The 14,510-nt window shown below is 52.4% G+C and overlaps 4 protein-coding genes across 4 annotated transcripts in view; 3 read left to right on the top strand and 1 right to left on the bottom strand.

Annotated features, from left to right (window-relative positions):
- LOC128270055 (ankyrin repeat and KH domain-containing protein mask) overlaps positions 1 to 5,811 on the top strand; it is a 29,534-nt gene extending 23,723 nt beyond the window's left edge. Inside the window, exons 17-20 of the mRNA XM_053007458.1 lie at positions 143 to 265; positions 383 to 2,161; positions 2,244 to 2,405; positions 2,488 to 5,811. Coding sequence (XP_052863418.1) covers positions 143 to 265; positions 383 to 2,161; positions 2,244 to 2,405; positions 2,488 to 2,517 — 2,094 coding nt within the window. The 3' untranslated portion in view covers positions 2,518 to 5,811. The remainder of the gene's footprint in view (positions 1 to 142; positions 266 to 382; positions 2,162 to 2,243; positions 2,406 to 2,487) is intronic.
- A 45-nt stretch (positions 5,812 to 5,856) lies between these two features.
- Positions 5,857 to 7,274, bottom strand: LOC128272523 (alpha-2-macroglobulin receptor-associated protein). The gene is made up of 2 exons (XM_053010348.1): positions 7,017 to 7,274; positions 5,857 to 6,957 (listed from the first exon to the last, which is right to left on the bottom strand). Exons 1-2 carry the CDS (start codon positions 7,203 to 7,205, stop codon positions 6,049 to 6,051), a joined length of 1,098 nt encoding a protein of 365 aa, XP_052866308.1. The 5' UTR covers positions 7,206 to 7,274; the 3' UTR covers positions 5,857 to 6,048.
- A 1,259-nt stretch (positions 7,275 to 8,533) lies between these two features.
- LOC128270053 (uncharacterized) lies at positions 8,534 to 11,956 on the top strand. Its single transcript, XM_053007455.1, has 3 exons — positions 8,534 to 9,116; positions 9,185 to 9,385; positions 9,465 to 11,956. The coding sequence occupies exons 1-3, from the start codon at positions 8,534 to 8,536 to the stop codon at positions 11,954 to 11,956; spliced, it is 3,276 nt and encodes a 1,091-aa protein (XP_052863415.1).
- A 706-nt stretch (positions 11,957 to 12,662) lies between these two features.
- LOC128273303 (cytochrome P450 9c1-like) lies at positions 12,663 to 14,497 on the top strand. The gene is made up of 2 exons (XM_053011242.1): positions 12,663 to 13,017; positions 13,093 to 14,497. The coding sequence occupies exons 1-2, from the start codon at positions 12,797 to 12,799 to the stop codon at positions 14,390 to 14,392; spliced, it is 1,521 nt and encodes a 506-aa protein (XP_052867202.1). The 5' UTR covers positions 12,663 to 12,796; the 3' UTR covers positions 14,393 to 14,497.
- Positions 14,498 to 14,510: the final 13 nt, after the last annotated feature.

Genomic DNA, 14,510 nt, shown 5'->3' with positions numbered 1-14,510 from the left:
GTTCTTAAATTAGACTTCCACCAATTCCACCTTGAATTAGAACTCTATCAATTTAAAATATCAAGAGCGCTTGTTGTAGAACTCGAATTCCAGATTTAACTGAACTGGAACTGAATTCTATTTTTAATCATCCTCTCCAAAGGTCGACGCATCGAAAGCGCCAGGATATCGCGGAAACTCGATTTCATCCCCAGGCAGCTCGAAAGCATCGAGCACAGCGACATCACCTCCATCGTCAGTCCTGTCTTCGCATCAGCAGCAGCAGCCGCAACAGCCGCAGCAGCAACAGTCGCAGCAGCAGCATCAGCATCAACAGCAGCATCAACAGCAGCAGCAACATCAGCAGCACCAGCAGCACCAGCAACACCAACAAAACCAGCACCAGCAGCACCATCAGTCCCTGGCACACCAGGCCATGCAGCCACACGGAACTGGTGGCCATCCGTCGATGCACCACCCATCACAACAGCATCCTCATCAACAGCAGCAGCAGCACCATCACCACCAGCAACAGTCCCTGCTGGCGGCAGCGGCCTCGTTGCACATGCTAAACACTACCAGTGGCAGCACCGGAGGAAGCGGATCATCGCTCAATTCCGGTCTCGGACACGTTCCCGTTTCCGGTGTGCCTCCAATGTCTAGCGCTGGACCGCCTGTGGCCGTATCATCACAGTCGATGGTAACCGCAACTGCCGCTGGTCAGCAACAACCGTTGCCACCATCTTCTTCATCTTCGGCCGTAATGCCCTCCGCGATCGGTACACAGCCGTACCCATCGCCGAACGACGCGGTGGTCGGTGCGTGCATGATCAAGCCAACGCCGCTCCCCTCGATGCTGGTAGGCAGCGCCACGGCCAACGGTGCCAATAACGTCGTCGGTCAGGCCGCGCTACAGCGCTCGATGATGTCTCTTTCCTCGCAGATGCGCCCACCGCCACCGGATTATCTCGGTGGTGGCGGTGGCGGCGGCGTCGGACGCGACCATTCCGGTGGCATGCCGCAACAGCAAGCACCGGTCGGTAGCTCTCGTCCTCCACCACCGTTGATGTTCGATACGGTCGTTAACCACCTTGGCGGCGGCGCGGGTGGTGGCCTGCCGGGAAGCGATGGGTTGCAGTCGTCATCCTACCAAACGCACCATCTCGGGCTCGGTGGCGCCGGCGGCACAGTCGGCAGTCTTCCACCGATTTCGCGCCTCAACCCGAAAGCATCGGCCTTCTCGGGTGTACCATCAGTCATCCAGCCGCCACTCGCAGCCCATGGCCATCAGGCTGGTAAAATGAACCAATCGAACCAGCAACATCAACATCAGCAGCCATACGGCGGCGGTACGGGTGGTGGCGGTGGTGGTGGCATGTTCCACGCACCTCCTCCGATCGGTATGGGTGGCAAGTATCCGTCGATGTCATCCTACAGTCTTGCGCCGGGGCGTCCCAACAACCAGCACCAACAGCAGCACGGACCGCCACCACCACCGGGAAGCAACCATCGGGGTGGCGCTGGTGTTGGTTCCGGGATTGGTGGTGGTGTTGGTGCCTCGAACAATTGGTTCGCGTCGGAGCTCGGTCATCAGCTGCAGCAGCAGCAACAGCAGCAGCAGCAGCGATCCGACAGTCTGATGGGCATGGAGAACGGGCTTGCGATGGCGCTCGGTAACTCACCGACAATCTCACCGAACAACAACACACAGCAGACGGCGGCCAATGGCGGTGTTTCGCTGGCACAGCAACAGTCCACGATGGACGATGCTCGCAAGCTGCCCCGCGCCATCGGTACGGAGCGTGCCTGGAAGTATGGCGGAAACGGTAGCGTCGGTATCGGTGGTACGGGTGGCGGCGGCAGTGCCAACGCCCCTCCCGGGGTCGGCGGAATCATGTACAACCCGACCGGAATGGGCGGATACGCGGCATTGGATGGGTCGGACCTGATGAATGGTGGGGCGGCCGCTATCGCTGCCGCAGCAGCGGCGGCCGCTTCCCAGCAATCGTGGATGCTGGACAAGAGCCAGCTGATGGGTGGCGGAGGAGGCGGTGGCGGTGTCGGTGGATCGCAGCAACAGCAAATGGCCTGGATCAACCCGGGGGCTGGAGCGGGCGGTCCGTTGCCGGGCGCGATCAATCGGCAGTACATGGACGAGATGCACCTAGCGGACCACTTCCAGGTCAGTGGCAATGCGTGATGCGATACGCTGACGATGAAGTGCAGCCAGTCTGACTCCGGTTCTTATTGTTTCGTTTTAATAGCAACTGCAAATGGACTACCACGGTAACATCGGTGGTGGTGCCGGCGGCGGGGCCACCGGTCCAACGCAACCGAACATGAATTTTATGCAGTATCCATTCACACCATCCAACGATATGGTGGGAGCGGGTGAGTTGCGACCGCCATGGGAGCATGAAAAGCATGTAAGTATAGAGACAGCAGCAGATCGAAGCCAAAGGATTGCAATCTCACGCCACTACTCTATGTTCGCATCTTTCTGCACAGGGTTGGTCACAGAAGTGGACTGGTCACTAGAGAGAAGCTAGTTCCGGGGGGGTGGTCGTGCAGTGCAGTCGACGAAAACAGCAGCAGCAGCAGCACACCGGCGGATGACGGACGATAAAAGGCAGAAAATGATGAATGAATAGGACAGGGACGGTAAGTTTGAGATGGTTGGAAACAGTCACCCACCGCCTCGTCACCCAGTGTAAAACGAAAACGCCATCGGTATAGCGCAAGCGCGGCAAGCATCATCATCCCCACATCAAGCACACACACGATCACGACGAACGACAAACTTCCCAGCTTCGAATCTCCAGCACGACTCGTCTCGTCAGATCCGACAGGATGGCGCACGCGCGCGTGGTAGCCTCTAACGCATATGTATACAAAAGCCTCGGTAGTATGTAACAGGATGTCGCTGTAGGCACGTAAATTTGACCCATGCTACGTTTTTAGAGTTCTCGGTTACCACCTCGGAACAAAAAAGGAGCTCCACTTTCCAAGCAAACACTTCTCTTCTTCGAACGACGGAGATCCGTAAACAATCCGAGTGAAAGGGCAGAAGGGGCGCACACAACATACACATAATTTGTGCACGTCTTGTTTTTTTTTGGGTTAAGGAAACGAACGTGAATATTGAATATACACCATTCGCTATGGTAAAATATTATCCTTTATGCTATATTCCTTTTTTCGCGATCCCGCCGATGCCTTACGCGCACCGGTCTCAAATGAAGTGATGGCACCGAAATGCACCGAACTTTCTTCTGCGCCGCGCCTTCTCGAGGGAATCGAGCACCCAAAGCGCGTTCCAAAATCTGTCCACTTTGTCTTGTAATGCCTACCGTTGGCTTTCGAATTGTTTTAAGGGGCCGCCGGAACAGGCTGTCGATTGCGAGTCTCAACGTCCGTTTTTAACTTCCGGAAAAGCCGTACTACCGTAGCCGTAGCCTACTATCGTTGATAGTCTGTGGGAAGAATGGAGAGGTTTTAATCGAGAAGTTTGCCAACTTGCTGCTAATGGCAACCACTGCTAGTAGTGCCACTGCTCTACCAACACCACCCAACACTACGTAAAGAATACTCCCTCTTGCAAGCTTCGGCTCTCAGACAACACACTCTCAAACCTGATCGTGACACACACACACATACACATTACAGCAATATAATTAACACACTATCCTGCTTAATAATATTTACTATTGCCTGCTACGAAGCGCAACTACTTAAAATTTACGGTATAGAGCGTGCTGTGACGTGTACGTGACACTCTGTGGCGCCTAGTGAACGTCTTTGGGATGCCAGAGCCGCCAGAGTTCACAACACTTGAACACTTGGCCCGCCCGGGACTCATTCTTGCTCCATCCGCGCCACGCACATTGTTTAGACGAACATGATCCAAGTTGTGTTGCGCCAAAAGAACACGCACGCCCCTTGCTCGGCACCGACCATCTATCGAAGGGGGACGGAAGTGTGTCAGGAGAGCATATAACCAGAACCAGGTGGTGTCGCGAACACGTTTAGAACTGGGGGAGTTGGACAACAAAAATCACACACGCTTTAGTAATAAATACTCCTAAACCAAAATTTACCGACACAACTAAAAACAAAACACACACAAAATAATAAAGATAATCTTCACGCGTCTCTCGCGGGTGAAACGGGGGTCAGCTCTAGATAAGTCGGTTTTATGAGTCATACAGCGAATCCAACGGCGAATCCTAGTAGAGATCCCTACACTTCCACGGCAGGTGTGGAGTTTTCTCTTAGCATTGTTCAACATTAACACTTGTGTCTACACTACGACGCACGGAGCGATTTCTGGACCGCACACTAATCGAATCTGCAACCACAACAAAAAAATCAAACGCCAACGACTACCAAGAAAAGGTCACTGAGGGGGAGGGTACTAGACGGACGGAAAACCAAGGTTTTGCTGTAAAAAGAAGGAAAGGAACATTACACTACTAATTCCAGATGAATTCGGTTAAGTTTCGCATAACTATTGTTAACCGCTGCGCTGCGCTGTAATGTAATGCTAACATGGGGATTTGCAAAGCACATCCAGGAGGAAAGCTTCTCGATGGTGGTAGCTTCCGAGAAGGGTAGTCGTTTACTACATTTCTTATTATCTCATACATTTGTCCTAACCATCCACGAGCGCGCCGACGCCCCACGTGTAGTAATGACCGGAAGTGATAGATACTGCCCCGTTAGACACTGAAGATCGATCGTACTAGACGATTGAACGCTTTTTAGCCTGCGTGGTGAGCTCCCCAGTGTACCGATTTCCACCAGATTGCGGTGCGTCCTCTTTCGATTGGGCCTCGGAAGATGCGCGCATGGTTGTTGGCGGAATTGGACTCTCTGGACGGTCTCACGCTTGCTTGCGAAAAACACAGCACACGATTTAAAAGTGTATGAAAATAGAATGATGAAGTAGAGTTTGTTAGGTAGCGCTCTCTTCCGCGATCGCACACCAGATCATCCAGTCGCTTCAGGAGTCTGCAAAGTATAAACGAGGGTTTTCGATGAGAAGAGGAGAGAAGCGTGTATTCTCTGATGCTACCGCGCTACTAAACATTAGGTTTTGGTGACTGTAGATGACGATAGTAGATCGATAGTGGTGTTCCCAGCATTAAACGGTGGTAGAGACAGAGGAAGAACTAAACGCAAAACAGTCAAACTGCTGCTACTAAACGACGCGCGAAGCATCTTTCCGCAACGCAAACCTACACCTTCGGCTGCTGCTTGCTGAAACGAAGAAAGTTGATAAGAGATACGCTGCGCGCTGAGTATCACCAAGACGTGGCGGTAGAAGAACGAACACTGTAGTGAGTAGTGTGCTGATGATCATTTATCACAATATATTGGAAAAAGGTGAACAGAGGGTGAAAACATAAGAAAAAAACCTACATGAATACTGATGAAAATACGATCGTAATAAAAACAAAGTAATATGGTGAACGATAACCTATAACACACATGGCGTCATGATCGTTGTGTTGCTGCGCATTAGTTCTACTTAAGCCGTGCTGCGGCTTGCGGGGAGGGCGACGGAAAATATGCTGCATAAAGGACGTGGTGGTGTGGTTTAACACGGGGAAAACGAAAAAAACACCGTGATCGCGGTTAACGAAAACTACTGATGAACGCAAACGAGGCACGAGGAGCGGGACACTTACAGAGAAACACATGATTACTGACGGATTATTGATTAAATAATGAGTACTATTATATATTATTCTATAAATTATATATTATATTTGGAACTACCCAATATGAAAACTGAAAACGGAAAATTATAAGTAATGAAGCAGGTAAAAAAACAACAATCGTGTGAAACACTGTTGAAATGGGGTTGTGTTTTATTCAATTGATGATATTCCTCAGATCTCTTTCTGCAGGTTGAAAGATCGCCACATTTTTCTTAACGTTCATTTAATTTTAATCATTGCTTTGATATTCTTGGCCAAATAGGCCATAGGTCCCACGCGGGCTCCACAGGACAGTGCCCTACAAATGATAATGATTCGAGTGGAATGGTGCATCCGTTCTCCGCGCCTAGAGTTCCGAGTGTTTGAAGATTCTTCGCTCCACCTCTTCCTGTATCTTTTCCACCTTGCGCGTCTGCTTCTTGATGTTGTCCTCCATCAGCTTGTGCGTGTCCGCCTTTGCGTCGCTGTGTTTGTGCTTCTCGATGCTGAGCGCGTGTTCGGCGTGCATGGTGCGCAACTTTAGCAGCCGGCTTTCGTAATGCAGCAGTTCCACCTTGAGCGAAGCCAGCTCGTCCGCACTAAAGTCACTGGCCAGTGCCACCCGCCAGAGGCCCTGCACCTTCGGTTCGACAAAATCCTGACTCTTCGGACCCTGCGAGGAGATGCGCTCCAAACGATCGAAATTGTCACGAATGTCGCGGTGCTTGTCACGCAGCTGGTTCGATTTATGCAGATACGCGTGCTGCTTGTTGACGGCCGGTGCCGGTTCCTCCCGCCGATCGATCTCATTATAGCGATCCTGCTCGTCGTCGTTGATCGCGTTCAGATGCGCGTCATCATCCTGGCCCGGCTCCGTATCCCCGAGCTGCTCGAGCAAATTGTAATAAACATCGATCTTCGTTTGGTGGTGCTCAAACTCTTCCCGCAGCGCGTCCAGCTCCTCCGTCGTGAAGCCGGCCGTTTCGGCCTTATCCCACAGCTTGTTTAGCTTCTTGTCCTTGAACAGACTCTTGTTCTTGTACGCATCCTTGGCCCCGTTGGCCGGTTTGTGCTGCTTGTACTTCTCGGGATCCTGCGTTTCGTCAAAGTGCTCCAGCAACCCGTAGTTGCTCATAATGCGCACCAGCTTATCCCGCAGCTGGGCCTCCTTCAGTCCATCCTTGTCCTTCTCCTTCAGCTGCTTGTAGGTGATCTCTTCCTTATCGTGCAGCTTAAGCTCGGTATACAGCGATTTCAACTTCGGTTCGGTAAGTCGCTAGAAAAGGTGTAGAGTGTGTAGGCAAACCCCTCCGTAATCATTCAAAGAGCACCAACCTGTTGTGCTTTCGTCCAAACCAGATTCAGCTTGGCCATCCGAAATGGTCGCTGAATGTTGCGAAAATCGGGATCGTAGATCTCCGAATCCGGCAGTACGTTTGCCTTTTTGGTGTACTTATCGGATGCCTTTTCCGATCGAACGCAGTAGGCGCATAGCGCGAACACAAGCAGATGCCGAAAGGACATTTTGTATTGTCTAATGTTTGTTCTTCGAACGCATAAAACAAGATAGCACAGACTGGAAAAACTCCCTCATTAAGCCTAAATTGGAAACACTTTGTTTTGCTATCATCTACGCGTGGTGAGTTCAGGATGACAGTAGTACAACCCACCACCACTATTCACCACGCACGGAATCGTTTGGCGCAAAAACTTCTTTCACGACTCAGAACGTGCAACGTGCGTTTTAGATAGTAAAAAAAGAAATTTATTCATAATTGAGCCTTCGATCAATAGTTCGTCTGTCGATCGGATAGTTCGTCCATAGTTCTCGCTGCACTGGCGGTGCATTAGCTTGAGTGCAAAATATTATGTTGCTGCATAATACTTTGCTTGTTCTAATAGTTATAAACAAATAATACAACGTAATCATATGCACTTCTGGCTTTAGTTTTTGTCGAACTACCAAATTAAACGCATGCTGGTGTCATAATGGTGTCGATGGTTAAGTCTACAGACACGCGACATCTTTAGAGTTAGTCTGTTTTTTTTTTTTAATAATAGTGTTCTTTATTGAAGAACTAGGTGTGTCCAGTCCCCCGATACACGTTCCTTTTCAGGCAACCCAGGAGAGAGTTCGTCTGTTGAGGCAATAAACTTATTTTCCATACCGATATTTTCTCTTTCTAAGGTACTATAATTTGTTTCAAAATAAAAGAAATCTTTAGTTTGGATCTGTACTTGCTTCAGACGTTTCAGTTGATATCCATCCAAAATTTCGAATTCTTACATAATGCTTCCTACAACTGTTTACCACTCGGTACCGCTGCGTAGACAAATGGCTCCGAGTTTACAGTTACATTTAACGCCGTCGGCACAACATATGATACGGTGTAAGTGTCGCCAGAAAGTTGGTTTTTATGCCGAACCAAAACATTTCCGCGTTCTGACAACGCAACGTCTGAAGTTCGCGCTTTTACCACTTTCATTCGCTGCGGCACCAACTGCCCGTGTTACGGCACAATGTTTCAGGAGACACTTTCGCTGATGCCGGCACTTCTGCTCGGACAGTACGCGTCGTCAGCGTTAGCCCGTGAACGACCCCAGAGGCAAAGGGCTCGAAGAATTCCATGCACAGGGGAAACCCCTTAACGGGTTCCATGAGCCCCCGTGAGGTTTGGTGGTTGGTTATTTTGTACAATAACAATCAACCCCCATCCCGGTGTTCCTGTTCGAAGAAAGTTCGCCAGTCCTACGGTACCGCCCGCTAAAGAAAGGTTACCCGGTAAGCGTCGGTGCATTGGTACGATCAGTTGACGACGTGAACTCGGGCGGAACAGCAGCAAGATATAGCGATGAGAGTGGTGAACCGGATAGCCACTTTTGGCCGATTCTATTGCCTGGCATTGGTAGTGATACTACTGCCCGGGCCCTCGTGTAGTGAAGCGTACGAAGCCAGAAACGATGACGTGACCAAAAGTTTGCATCAGCCAACAGCTGCGACACGGCAGCTGAGTGCCAGCGTCAACACCCGCCGCACGGCCAACATTGTGGGCGCCGAGTTCATCAGCTTCTACGCCAACCCGCAGGACATTTTCGACGGCCAAGGCAATCCGATCAGTGAAACGAGTTTCCTGATGGCGCAGAGTCTCGGTCAGGCTTACCTGAAGGTCGTTGCCGACTCGTCGCAGCTTCATCTGCAAACGGCCGGTGGCCAGAGTGTTATCGGGGGGCCCGATACCGGACGACTGGTGCACATTACGGCCACTGCCTGGCATGCCTTCTACGAGTGGGCCCGACGGGCCGAGTTGGTGCCGGTGTTCGTGCTCGACTACCCGGCCGGTAGTGGCGGTGAATGGAAGCCCAAGAGCGCGCTTCAAATCCTGTCCGCAGCCAGCAGCCTCGGTATCAACGAGTGCCGGTGGCAGTTGGGAAATGGTACACGCCGATATCACGATCTTCATCTGACTCTTATGGGGAAGTTGATCAATCTCTCTGTTCCGCAGGTAACGTTACTGACGGCGCCAAGTATGTCGAAGACCTGAGAACGTTTCGGATGATGCTGAAGGCTTTCCCCAAGCACCGCGATCACTGGAGTGTGGTGGCCTGCGAGCTTAACCCGGAGAGGGTGTCACTGGAGGAGCTGCAGTACCTTCAGGCCAACATGGAGACGCTCGTCGATGCAGTGACCATTAGCAAGTACGATCGTGCTCCTAATCTCCTAAACCACGAATTTGTTAATCCTTTGTGCGGTTCCGTTTTGTAGGCCAATTTTCTACGACCCAGAAGAGGAGGGCTCCGCTTGGAACCACACAACACTGCTACGGGAAATCAATCTACGGGGACTCGCCGGACGCCACCGTGTTCCGATTTGGCTCGATTTGATCACACCGAGAGACGCAGACCGTAATGCCGTTCGATCTACGTCCGGTTGCTGTGGCATGTGCTTACGGGAAGGACTCGAGTATGCAAGATTCCTGGGCGAAGCGGCACGCAGTGGTGTAAGCGCCGTCTTCAAGTCGCTGCACCGACACGACATCCAACAGTACACCCTGAGCTACGTCGTGGCACTGCTGCACCGACGTACGATCGGTCGTAAGGTGTTCTCGGTGCAGCACCGACTTACGGTCGGCGATCGCGGAAGCCCTACACCCTGCCGGACGTCGGTCTATGCATACTGTGCCCGCAATCACACCGGCTCGTTGACCGTGGTGATCGTCAACGAGGACACCGTCGGCGAGGCTGCCAACGTGACGATCAATTTGCAGACCCGCGCCCTGACGTCACCCGTCGAGCTGTATCTTGTCAACGTACAGAGCGGCCAGGCGATGGTCAACAACCGGGCGTTCGACGACGCCAACGATCCACCGGTTAGTCCTGTGACCGCAGTGACGTCTCTTACGAACGGAGCCACTTTCTACGTGCCAGCGCAATCCATTCTGTACGCGATCCTGCCCGGTGTGCAGGTTCGTGAGTGCCGCAACGATCACCCGTCCGACGATCGGGAGCATCTGAGGAGCCCTTCGGACGATCGTACCTCGGCCGATGCTCTGCTGCAGGATCTGATCGGTGACGTGGTGAGCAATGTGCCACTGGAGCCCCTACAACGAAGACGCCGTTGGGCGGGGAATGACCTAATGGAACTACCTGCCAGCGGTCGCCAGAAGCGATTTCCTTCTCGGATCGCTGGCCCTCCACAAGATAGCGATCCTGCGGAAAGCCTCGCGCAAGCAAATGAGGAGACGGCATCGCCCGGTCGGAGCGCGCGGGGTCCACGCCAGACCCAGGGCTACAAGCGCCAGCAAAGGCGTCTACGGCAGAAGGAAAAGCGCACCGAGAAACGCCATCTGCGCAAGATGAAACACCCGTTGCGGGAATCGCTGCGCGAGCGTACGAAACGCGGCGAGCGCATCGATCGCCCGCTGAACCGTCAGCACCAGCGGCTCTTGAAGCGAATGTCGGCCAAGTTGGCCAACCCGAAAACGAAACGATCCTCGTTGGCCGAGGCAGTCAACGAACCGCCCGCGTTCGTAGGCAGCGAGGAGACGGTCGACGGACACCGATCCAACTTCCCACTCGGGGACGTCCATCTGGTCATTTCGAAGGCCAGTGGTGACATGGACTACATGGCGGATGATGCCGACGGAGCTGTAGATGGATGGTCAGAGCCGAAACCACAGCGGAATCGGGGCATGACGCCACCTGGCGCAAGAAGAAGGATCTCCATCAAGCAGCGGGACTTCCGGCGTAAGGCCGCTACCGATGACAGTGGCGAAGACTGCGACAGTCGCCGTCGCCGTCCATTCCGCGTGGGAGAGGCGGAACACGATATGGAGACGAAAGAAACGAAGCGTATCGATCGCTACATGACGATCGTGAAGGAGAGGCCGACCGAGCGAGACCAGCGCGATCGCGGTGAAGTACGCGATGGGGTTATCGTGGCGTCCCTTGCGCAGCCAACCACGGATCGGAGCGTCGATGAACGGTACCAGGAGGAGATGCGCGAACAAGACACGGAGAGCCACTCCGAGGGAATGCTCTCTAACGTGCTTGATCAGGAATCGTTGGAAATGGTTGGGGAGGAGTCTAACGAGGCACCAGCGTACGAGGAGCCTCCAGTGACCGAGGAAGAGGAAATCGCCCTCTACACGCCCGCACCACGCGCCAACAGCGAGGAGCGGCAGGACCTGTACCGGTTAGAGGACAGCTGGTCGCTGGAGTCCTCATCGGCGGAGGTCGCCGAAGTGCGGCCGCGGTACAAGCGCTCAGAGACGGAACCGTCGGTGGTGGCGTCAGAACGGGACATCGAACGGTTGGAGGACTTCTTCCGGAACAACGCCAAGCTGCAGCAAAAGTTTGCCGAAATGTTCGATCTGATGCTCGAGGCGATCGAGGAGCTCGATTCGGACGAGAACGATGCGAGCGAGAGAGGGTCGGCCAGTGACGAGAAGCACGAGCCAAAAAAGAGGCGCACCAAGCGAAACGTTCTACTCCATCCGCAGTCCTGGGAGGCTCGGGAGCGATCGAACATGATCCAGCGGAAGGCTTCGTCGGTGGAGTCGCGCGAGAACTACGTCGAACCTCCGGTGGCGTCACGGGCGGGGACACGCCCGAGTGCGACGACGGAAGCTGACCACGAGCATGAGCACCCCGACGAGACCATCGACGAGGGCAGACCCGGAGCGTACGTCATCCGGACGGTGGTGAACTTTATGCGTAAAGCGACGAGCGATTTTCATCAGCTATTTTCCGGATGGTTCGGCAAGCCAACGTCCTGAAACCGGGTAGTGCCAACCCTTAGAAGCTACTAATTAAAATGATACGTGTGTAAAATAGTTCGATTGTAAGCCAAATAAAATCCCCTGTGGGCACGTGAATATGGTAGTTCTTGGAGAACCGATTCGGATTTTCAGCAATCGAGTGTTGGGCAACCTTTGAAATATTTAACAGTTTACACTTTCATTTCACATTTTCGCGCACTGCTAGAAATGCAGATGTTTTACAATACTTTTAATATGCTTACCAACGTGTCTTTTTCCGCTCAAACTATTTTTTCAAATTTCCCATTCAAAAGTAACGCCCGTGACTGCTGAGCCACACGGAGCAAAACTGTAACACGTAACTGCGCTGCCACACGGTGCATAACTATAACACGTAACACGTGACTTGGTGTCAAATCTGTTATACGCCCTGTATAACGTCGTGTTTTTCGCCCTGTATAACGTCGTGTTATAGGGTCTGCTGAGCCACAACGCTTTTGACACCTGGTCACTGTACTGTCAAAATTGCTATAAGAGGCTGTTATATCTGCTGTTATGCACCGTGTGGCCTCCCAGTAACGCTTTTTTTGTTTCCCTCAAACTGTCACCCGATTTTCCCCTTCTTCGGCGCATGTTTTGACGTTTCAATGTTTTCGAGGCTTCGTCAGATGATCAACCGAATTACGAATTTTTTGTTAACGCGAACACGGGACCAATTCTTCACGGTTACACACTATTTTCAATGAAACACAGTATCTTACGGATCATTTTAAGCCCTCAACGTTGAGTGTCGTCAACTGGCGGTGTATTTTTGCGAACTAAAGTCGGATTTTTGTGGAAATTTCGTGCGTTTCCAAGATGAATCAGGAAGACCTTTATTGGTTCACCTTCATCCTCGTGACGCTGGTCGGATTCTTCACCTACAAACTGCTCACTCGCCATCTGGCGTACTTCCGTTGGCTGGGCGTGCCGCACGAGAGGCCCCATTTGCTGTACGGCAACCTGAGCGATGTGCTCAGCGGTAAGCTGACGACGATGGAACAGATTCAGCAGTTTTCCGTAAAGTTTGCCCACTGCGAGTAATGCTAGTCCCGAATATGCTGTTCTGTCTACGGTGGTTTTAATTATTTAAATTCCTCTTCCCACCGGTCCAGCGTGTTTGGGTTCTACAACTACATGTCGCCAGCGTTGTACATCCGCGATTCAACCGCCATAAGGCAGGTGCTGAGGAATGACTCTGCGGGCCACTTTGAAAGTTACGGTTATTTTCTCGACGGCGAAAAGGACCACTTTCTCGGCAGCCAGCTGCACCTGTTGAAGGGGGCCGGAGCATCGAAGAAACTGTTGCCAATTCTGGCACCCGTTCTGAGGTCAGCCACCGTGTGCGACGGAATGGAAGTGGTGGTAAAGAATTGTGGTAACGACCTGGTCGATTTTATCGTCTCGCGCGGCAACGAGCAGCTCGAACTGAAAAGCATCCTTCGAAAGCACACAATGAACGTGCACGCCGGTTGTACGTTTGGCAAACAGCTGAACACATTCGACGAATCGACCACCGACAGCTTCCTAACCGTGGCCAATGGCTTGGCCTACGGAACGAATCCTGTGCAGACGGTCAAAACGATGGTCTTCTATTTAGTGCCCCAGCTTATGCGTGCTTGCGGAGTACAGCTGATGGACCGACGGGGCGTTGATCTTCTTCTGAAACAGTACCAAGCAGCCATCTCGTCAAACTCTAGCAGCACCATCGCGCGGCTTTTGACTCATTCGAACGCTAAGGCCAAGCAGCAGGATCAGCTCAACGAGGAGCAGCTCACGGCACAGTGCGTCACATTCTTCACGAAAGGCCTCGAACCGGTGGTCACCCTATTGTCATTCGCCCTGTACGAGCTGGCACGGGCTGATGCTGTGCAGCAGACACTCTTCCGCGAGATAGAAAGTGCGTCTGCGGACGGGAAAGAGCTGTCGTTCGAAAGCATCCGGAAGCTTCCGTTTCTGGAAGCGGTTGTGCAAGAGACGCTCCGGAAATGGCCACCCCAACCGTTGCTTGTGCGCGAATGTACCAAACCGTACCTCCTGGCGGCACCCAGCGGTGGTGCACGACCTGCGATTCCGCTGAAGGTAGGCGACAAGCTGTACGTGTCGGTGTGGACGCTCCACCGGAATGCCGAGTACTTCCCCGAACCGGAACGCTTCAATCCGGAGCGGTTTCTTGGCCCGAGCCGAGAAAGTATAATGTCCGGCGAGATGTACATTCCGTTTGGCGTTAGGCGCGGTTGTGTCGGGCAGGAGTTTGTGACAATGATGGTGAAGGCAACGCTGGTAACGCTTGTGACCCGCTTCCGACTGTCGCCGGGCGATCGAACGGTGGAACCGTTGAAATTGATAGAATCTCCCGAATCGTTGGAACCACGCGACGGATTGTGGATCAATTTTAATGTTCGACATCCATGATACTGCTGCCCGCCGAACGTTCTTGCGGTACTAAGACAAGTATTCCTTTTAATGAAATGGCCGTATCAACGATTAAATATCGTTTCGATTATACAAAAATATAAACTTAACGAAAGAA

The sequence above is a fragment of the Anopheles cruzii genome, chromosome 3 (genome assembly GCF_943734635.1).
Source record: "Anopheles cruzii chromosome 3, idAnoCruzAS_RS32_06, whole genome shotgun sequence".
Classification (NCBI taxonomy): domain Eukaryota; kingdom Metazoa; phylum Arthropoda; class Insecta; order Diptera; family Culicidae; genus Anopheles; species Anopheles cruzii.
This window is presented reverse-complemented; position numbering and strand designations above follow the sequence as displayed.

Excerpts from the sequence above, each read along its gene's own strand:
- LOC128270053 (XM_053007455.1), top strand. The coding sequence starts at position 8,534 with ATGAGAGTGGTGAACCGGATAGCCACTTTTGGCCGATTCTATTGCCTG. Across the intron at positions 9,117-9,184 it reads CCGGTGGCAGTTGGGAAATG|GTAACGTTACTGACGGCGCC; the intron begins GTACACGCCGAT and ends TCTGTTCCGCAG. Across the intron at positions 9,386-9,464 it reads GACCATTAGCAAGTACGATC|AAGAGGAGGGCTCCGCTTGG; the intron begins GTGCTCCTAATC and ends TCTACGACCCAG.
- LOC128272523 (XM_053010348.1), bottom strand. The coding sequence starts at position 7,205 with ATGTCCTTTCGGCATCTGCTTGTGTTCGCGCTATGCGCCTACTGCGTT. Across the intron at positions 6,958-7,016 it reads TTTGGACGAAAGCACAACAG|CGACTTACCGAACCGAAGTT; the intron begins GTTGGTGCTCTT and ends CACCTTTTCTAG.
- LOC128273303 (XM_053011242.1), top strand. The coding sequence starts at position 12,797 with ATGAATCAGGAAGACCTTTATTGGTTCACCTTCATCCTCGTGACGCTG. Across the intron at positions 13,018-13,092 it reads GTAAAGTTTGCCCACTGCGA|CGTGTTTGGGTTCTACAACT; the intron begins GTAATGCTAGTC and ends CCACCGGTCCAG.